Source organism: Salminus brasiliensis, chromosome 13 (assembly GCF_030463535.1).
Source record: "Salminus brasiliensis chromosome 13, fSalBra1.hap2, whole genome shotgun sequence".
NCBI lineage: Eukaryota > Metazoa > Chordata > Actinopteri > Characiformes > Bryconidae > Salminus > Salminus brasiliensis.
In genome coordinates, this window is record NC_132890.1 from 27,886,349 (window position 1) to 27,894,104 (window position 7,756).

The window sequence follows — 7,756 nt, forward strand, 5'->3', positions numbered from 1 at the left end:
TGGACTAAATCTCTTTACATTGACTTCCACTAAAAGTTATGAAGGCTTTCTCCTTCTCTTGTAAAGTTGCCATTTTTTTCCTGCGTCTCAACATACAGCATAAGCAGGCTGTTAAAAGAGGCCTACTTGCACGTCCCTCATATCATCAATATTCCCTGTCACCTTCTCAGAGAGAAATGCTTTCCTAGAGGCACGCATCCAATACCCCTGAGGCTCCGGGGAAAGAGCACGCGGGATTCCAGCCACGGCAAGCAGGCAGATCAAAGCCCTCTGCTCCTGCTCTCTGCATCTCAATGGGCGTCTGGCGTCAACACTGCAGCCTCACATCCTCCTGTAACATTTGCACATCTTTGACTTTTCCAGCGAGAAGCCACCGAATATGGCCAAAAGACCTCTTCCACTCCATCTCTAAGCTCTATTGATTCAGCGACGTGACACGGGGCCACGCAATTGCACCGCCGCAGCAGAAGGGTGCCTTTTTTTAGGCGCACCCATTCTTTTATCTCCTGTAGAAATACACCATGATGTTAAAGGTGGACTGCAACATTCACAATTTATTGCACAGTTGTTCTCATACAGTGTGTTATCTCCGCCACATTTCGGTCTGCGCATGTTGATTCACCATCATTCTCTTCGTGGAGCTGACAAGACCCTTGCAAAATATGACAACATTCACTTGTGTTAAAGCAACAGCCAGGCATTAAAGGACCAGTGGTGGCGCTTTTGTACTCGATGATGTCACTGAATTAAACGACAGTCGTCTTTTTTTTCATGAATTCATTGCCTGCTCTGTCAAATTTCCTTGTGCTATTGTTTTTCTAGACGAATAAGGAACTCCATCCATATGAATTCAAGGATTTTGGAATTTAGTGCAATTTTGAACAGTATATGGGGGAGGGGGTGGACAATAATCTTAACATTGATCATAAGGCAACATTTATAAATATATCAAAAATAGTCATTCACAACTATCTTTGTTATAAAAATGGTACAAAAACTTTGTCTGCCACTAGTGAGAGAGACATATTTTTCAGCTCCTCAGCAGATTTGACACTTTTATAGCCCAGTGTGTGTAAGATCTTTTGACATACAGTCTGTGTGTAGTCCACCATGTCAAAGGACAGTTTGAGCCTCCAGCTTTCTGCGTTAGCTGCAGAGTCTCTCACTGTTCCATATTTGTGTTTGGCTGAGAGCTCGTTGCTCCCCCTGGTGTTCGCCTGGATCCAATCCACCACGTTTTTGTCCATAGATAGCCCAAGGTAGTCATAGATATCCTTGGTTTTCTGGAGAGGGTTCCTTGCTAGGTCCTCATATCGCACCAGCATGTATTTCCCCTTAAGCCAGTAGGGGTGGCTGAGGCCTGTAGAAACGGAGCTCAAGAAGTCCTCACACACCACCGTCAGCTGAGTCAAGTCAAGGTTGTAGGGTTTCCTCCCTGTTGCCCTCCAGATCCTCCACAATCGGTAGGTGTCCCGGAAGGTCTCAATCCGTGAGGCTAGAATACCCCGAGGGTCTCTGACCAGTTGAATCACTTTCAAGTTGAGGCGTGGATCCTCCACCAGCGCCCGCAAATCCCCTATTTCAGGGACCCGCACAATCTTTATAGCTACGTGCCGCTTATCCCTGCAAGACTCGGCTGCAAGGGTCATGTTGAGAGTCGCACACTTCTTCACGCAGTCGCCCTCTTCCACGTTGGCCTCCCCCGGACTGAAGGCATCACAGACTGGCTGGGAGCAGAGAGCCCTGCTGGCCCCACGGCGGAACAGCTTGTCTGTGGTGTGGTTGGTCGGCGGCGGCTTGATGTAGCTCTCCAGAAAGTGCAGGTCACAGCCGTAAAGGCTTCGGAGCAGGTCCCGACTGGCCCCCAACATCACTCGCCTGTCAGCGGTGTTGCGGCTGTGCGAGAGACGCGGAATCAGAGCTGTCTGGACATGGTAAAGCGGCTCAAACAGGTAGAAGATGTCGGAGTGCTGGTTCAACAGTTGCCCCACAAAGGATGAGCCGCTGCGGGTGGTGGCTAACACCAGGACGTGGGTCTTTCGCGAGGCGTTGAAGGTGAAGTATGCGTACTCGTCACAACCGCGTTCGAAGGGGGCATCCGTTTCCTGGGCCCCCAAGCCGCAGTTCTGCGGGATCAACACAGGGCAAAGCTGGAAAGGCTTGGAGGTGAAGGTCCGGATAGCTGTGTACTGGATGGCAATGGAGGCCAAGGCTAGCAGGATCACAGCCTTCCAAGAACATTGCATGGCTGGGAAACTTCATTTAGACTCTGCGGACTGGAGCTGATCCTATCTGGAGTGCAGAGAAGGAAACGTTTCATTACTAGCCATGCAGGAATATGACCAGGAGCAACACAGAGCGAGCATTCATGCCTTCCAGTGACCACAGAAGAGCAGGCACCAGTAAACACAGGGAGGGTCTTTCCTCCCCCCTGTCGCAAGGCACGCATAGGAACAGTGCTGTTCAGTATAGAGTAAAACCTTTGCATAGCAGCAGCACAGGTTATTAACGTTAATATAATGAGAGGGACACATCAGGCTTAAGAAATGTGTTTCCACATGCTCAGCTGCTGTTTTCTGAGTGAGAGTCAGAACTACCCTGATCTAATTCGAACCCATCTCCACAGTTAACGGAACTGTGCTCCCAGGTCTCCCAAGGCTCTATTCAATGTATCACAGGCACCTACACCAACAGAACTGCTCAAGCAACTGATGGTTAATAATTTAGCAATGTCTCTAGGTATAATTAATTAATTAAGGAGCAATAATAAAAATGAAGCATGCTCATTTCTGGTAGAGGGGTTTCACTATTGACACTGGTTTCTCTTTTCATTGCCTTTGATTGCAGGTTTTAAAGATATTCATATATATACATTCGCAAAGACTCTTATTCGTGGAGCTGTACATCCAGGTCTCAGTTTATGGCAGTAAAAGCCTAACAAGGAACACCATATAAACTTACGGTAAACGGCTTTAGTAGATGTAAACAAACAGCAGAGAGACTGTAGCAGAAACTGCAGGGATATAAGACTGGCTCTAACCTAATTTAGAAAGCCTGTGGATGTAGCCTCCCCACAGACAGATTGAAGACATACCCGAACTCTGATAGACTGTAGCTGCACAGAAACAGCAGAAAGACCCTAGTCTGGACCAGAAGCGTGCTAAAAAAAAAAAAGCCGTCCCCAGCCCGGGCTAAATCAGCAACGCAGCCTGCATCCTCATCCACACGGGATTTGGGTGTGAACGTCAGCCCGGATCAGCAACACTCACCTCCCTGATGGCGTTAGAGCTGATGTTGTGGAGTCTCGCTGTGTTGCTTTAGAGCTGCAGCCTCAGTCCGCGCGCGCTGCTGCCCCTCTCCGCGTCCGCGCGCAGCCTCCCGGCCTCCCCCCGCTGACGAAGCAGGAGAAACGGAGCGCTGCCCATCCATACAGCGTCACGCGCACGCCATCACTACAGCCTGACCGCCGGGTCGCTCCGAGTGGAGGCGCATCGCCGCGCGGGGCTCTGGGCTCGGGGCTGGACCCGCGGGAGCGCGCGGAGGAGACGAGGGGAAATTTCCGGAGTGATGCGGAGGAGCTGCGCGCGCCCGACTGAGAGACTGAGAGAGTGAGTGCTGAAAGGCTAGACCACCCCTACAGCAGCTCTCTCTCTCTCTCTCTGTTTCTCTCTCTCTCTCACTCACTCTCTCTCTCTCTCTCTCTCACTCTGTTACTCTCTCTGTTTATCTCTCACTCTCTTACTCTCTCTCTCTCTCTCTCTCTCTGTATCTCTCACTGTCTCTCTCTCTCTCTCTCTCTCTCTCTCTCTGTATCTCTCGCTCTCTCTCTCTCTCTCTCTCTCTGTTTATCTCTCACTCTCTTACTCTCTCTCTCTCTCTCTCTCTCTCTGTATCTCTGACTGTCTCTCTCTCTCTCTCTCTCTCTGTCTCTCTCTTTCTGTTACTCTCTCACTGTTACTCTCTCTCTCTCTCTGTATATCTGTCTCTCTCTCTCTCTCTCTCTCTCTCTCTCTCTCTCTCCCGTTACACACTCGCCTGTACTGTGTTAAGATTAAAACATTTTATTATATGTAAACCCTAAGCTCTCTCTCTCTCTCTCTCTCTCTCTCTCTCTCTCTCTCTCTCTACTGTTACACACTCGCCTGTACTGTGTTAAGATTAAAACATTTTATTATATGTAAACCCTAAGCTCTCTCTCTCTCTCTCTCTCTCTCTCTCTCTCTCTCTCTCTCTCTCTCTCTCTCCCTCGCCCTCTCCCTCACAATAAAATGATGCAATTGTGTTGGTAAATCTTGTGGGTTAGAATTGTTTATACAGTACCATCAAACCTCTGGACACAGCTGCTTGAAAAACAAAAACATATTTTTTGGATCAAATGCTAGGAGGTGACTATATTTTTCTTTTCAAAAAAGAGGACACTGGGGTCACATGTGTATCCACCGTAGTAAGAATGTCATGGGGGGGGGGGGGGGGGGGGGGTTGAGTAGCCCTAGGCTGATTTGGTCATATAGGCTACTTATTGGTCTTGCTAAATGAGTTCTTGTTTATGTATTCATGTATATTAACATACTGTTGCTGTATGGTTTGAGGTAGTTCCATCCATGGCCATCCAGGTGTGTCTGAACTTTTGACTGGTACTCACACACACGCACATATATATGTATATATGCAAATAATTGCTCTAAATAGCACTATATATATATATATATATATATATATATATATATATATATATATATATATATAAAGACACAACAAGAACATAAACCATGGACAACATTTCTCCTTAAATTCCAGTGCTATTTAGAGCAATTATTTGCAGAAATGACAACAGCTCAAAAGCAACTGCTCAAATAATGCAAAGACTATAATTATATATGCAATTATATATATAATTATAATGTAAAAAAGTTATTATTCAAATTTCAACAACACAGTACTTATATTTGAGCTTCAAAAGCATTCAGAAATCACCATAAAATATGGTAAAATAACCTGGCAGGTTCTCCACTGGTCTTTTACATTGCTGTTGGGTGACTTTAGACCATCCATAGTCTGCAAATTCAGGTAACTCCTGGATGCCTGGAATAAAATGGCTGCCATAAACATAGAGATGTAAATAAAAAAAAGTAGTCTCTTTCCACAGCTGTATTTACAGATTTGTATATATGAAGTTATATATAGTGTTTTCTCATTGAGTAGAAAGAGACTCTCTCTCTTTCATTTGGTCTGGTGCAGCTTCACTGTCCAGCAGTAAAGGGGCTTGGATTTAAAGGTGAAAGAAATCCAGATACACAGGTTAGCTGGAGACTGTCAGTTTTATTGTAATACCAATGCTGATGAGTGCATAGACGTGTGCATTTCTTGTGGGTTTTATTATAATACCAACGTGTTTGGGCACTCAGGGTGATGAAGGACCCTGAGTGCTGAAATGTGTTGGTATTACAATAAAATTGACAGTCTTCAGCCAACAAGGGCTGCTGTTTTTCTTTCACCTTCAAATCATTTGTGCATCGTTTTGACCTTCATTCTCAGTTGAACCCAAGATGCTTTACTGACACTCAAATAATTCTACATTTGCAGTGGAAAAGTTTGGGAACATTAAAGAGGTTAAACTGTTTGAAACAATATCCACCTCAATTCAGTTTAGAATGCAGACACGTTTGTATGGACTAAGTTTGAGTCTCATGGTTTGGGAATATTAAAATAATACAAATAATAATTTAGGAATGTAAGACATAAAACCACTGAATACTTTCATTAATGTGAATGTGAATGTGTACATTTGAATACTATACAGTACATAAATTACAGTATTGCACTAGAAAGACTGGGAAGTAGATGCATAAAATTTGAAGATTATAATACATGTACCACCAAAACGGTTCTGACCTGCTGGTATCATACTGGATGCTATATATTAGTAATGAGAATATAATTGTGTGTAACTGTAAAGCAATAAAACAAATAAACAAACAAACAGTCCAAACAGAAACAATGCAAAAAAAGATTAACATAAACTAAAATACACCAAAGAGCTTTTGCTGGCAATCATGCACATACGTTTATTTCAAGCTGTGCCATTCGGCACCAGAACTCTTGTCCTCTATAGCCTCAGGTTAGCACAGTTAAAATGAGGGTAATCTCAGAAGTTTTTATCCTGAGTTTGATGAGCAGCCAGCTTGCATCAGCAACATTACAAAGAGTGCTGTGTCTGTGAAAAAGTGTCTGGAGGGAGACAACTAATTTATTTATAGGATTATGTGTGGGTGGATCACCAACACATCAGTATCAACTGAGCTGAATTCAATCAAACATTCTATTGGGAGAGATTAAGCAAGAATCAGACACTCATCAAGTGTTTTGCTGTGATAAAGATGTGTATACATGCAATCATTTAAACCAGTGCCATTTGTTTTGGTTTTTTTTGTTTGTTTTTTTTTTTAAATATGGATACAGCTGTGAGAAGTTCTACTTAGGATTAGTGAACAACAATAAAAAAAACATTTCCAGGGCTACACAGCTTAAGTGGTTCCCACTTTCATGGAGTTGCTAAGCTGTTGGTAAATGGTCAATAGAGTGAATTGTTTTTGCGAAGTGGTTGCTAATGTGTTGCTAGGTGATTGCTAGACAGTTACTATGGTAACCCTGGGTGTGTATCAGCTATGGTGCCACAGTTGGATGCAGGGGTGGTGCCACATGGTTGCTATGGTATCTAATGTGGATGCTATGACATTTGTGAGCAACTGCTAGTTGGTTGCTATGAAGTTGCACAGTGGTTGCTAAGGTGTTGATATGTGATTGCTAGGCAGCTGCTATGGTATCCCAGGTGTATATCAGCTATGGTGTCACTAGTGGTTGCAAGGGGTTGCCAAGTGGTCAGTTTGGCACCCCATGTGGGTGATTGGAGGAAGTGTATGTGAATTGTTGGGACATATGGAGGGCAAACCTTTGCACCCAATTATTTCTTATGTGAAAATAAAAATAAAAAAAATCTGTTGCTATGCAGAAACTATACATTTGCTCAAAAGCTGTGTTCAAAATCACTGAATCACACAATCCAACCTAACAATCTGGAGCTAGAGCGGGACCGACATCTTTAAAACAGCAAAGCGAGTTGGTTTGCAAAATTAGTAAGAAATACGAAGAAAAAGAAGAAAACAAAGAAAATGAGAAGAATAACAATCAGATAACAATATATTTACTATCAGTGCACAACCATAAGAACATACTCTTACATTCTCCAAAACAATGGTGCTACAAAAGGTTCTTAGAACGATGTCATGGTAAAAATACTTTTGGATCCTTAAAGAACCGTTATTTTAATAGAGATGAGAGGTGTGAGTGTGAAGAACCCTTAAAGAGACGTTTCTTTAAGCATATAAAAGGTTCTTCACACTCATACATTCACTCTATCACGAAAGTGGTTATTTTATGGCCTCATTTTATGGTTATTTTAAGAACCTTTTATAGAACTTTTATTTTTAAGAGTGTAGAGAAGAGTTGTTATATCGGTGCCCAATCTATCTATTTTTGTCTTTTAGAAAACTATGTATTTAAACAAAAGAGAAGACGGTTCTACTCTGCTCCACAGATAAATGCTTGGGGGCTTTATACCCCTCTAGCCCATGGTGTCAATAGGTTCATGCCAATAAGTTCATGTTAATCTGCTCCAGAGAGTCCTATTCTATTCTTCATTATAGGGACAAAACAAGCTGTATGAGTGTACATTTTCACATCTGTGTCAGCAATGAAT

General features: G+C 43.4%; 1 protein-coding gene across 1 annotated transcript; it reads right to left on the bottom strand.

Moving 5' to 3' along the window:
- Window positions 1–534: 534 nt before the first annotated feature.
- LOC140575436 (carbohydrate sulfotransferase 1-like) lies at window positions 535–3,668 on the bottom strand. The gene is made up of 2 exons (XM_072695753.1): window positions 3,270–3,668; window positions 535–2,292 (listed from the first exon to the last, which is right to left on the bottom strand). Exon 2 carries the CDS (start codon window positions 2,244–2,246, stop codon window positions 978–980), a length of 1,269 nt encoding a protein of 422 aa, XP_072551854.1. The 5' UTR covers window positions 2,247–2,292; window positions 3,270–3,668; the 3' UTR covers window positions 535–977.
- Between the last annotated feature and the right edge of the window lie 4,088 nt (window positions 3,669–7,756).

Excerpts from the sequence above, each read along its gene's own strand:
- LOC140575436 (XM_072695753.1), bottom strand. The coding sequence starts at position 2,246 with ATGCAATGTTCTTGGAAGGCTGTGATCCTGCTAGCCTTGGCCTCCATT.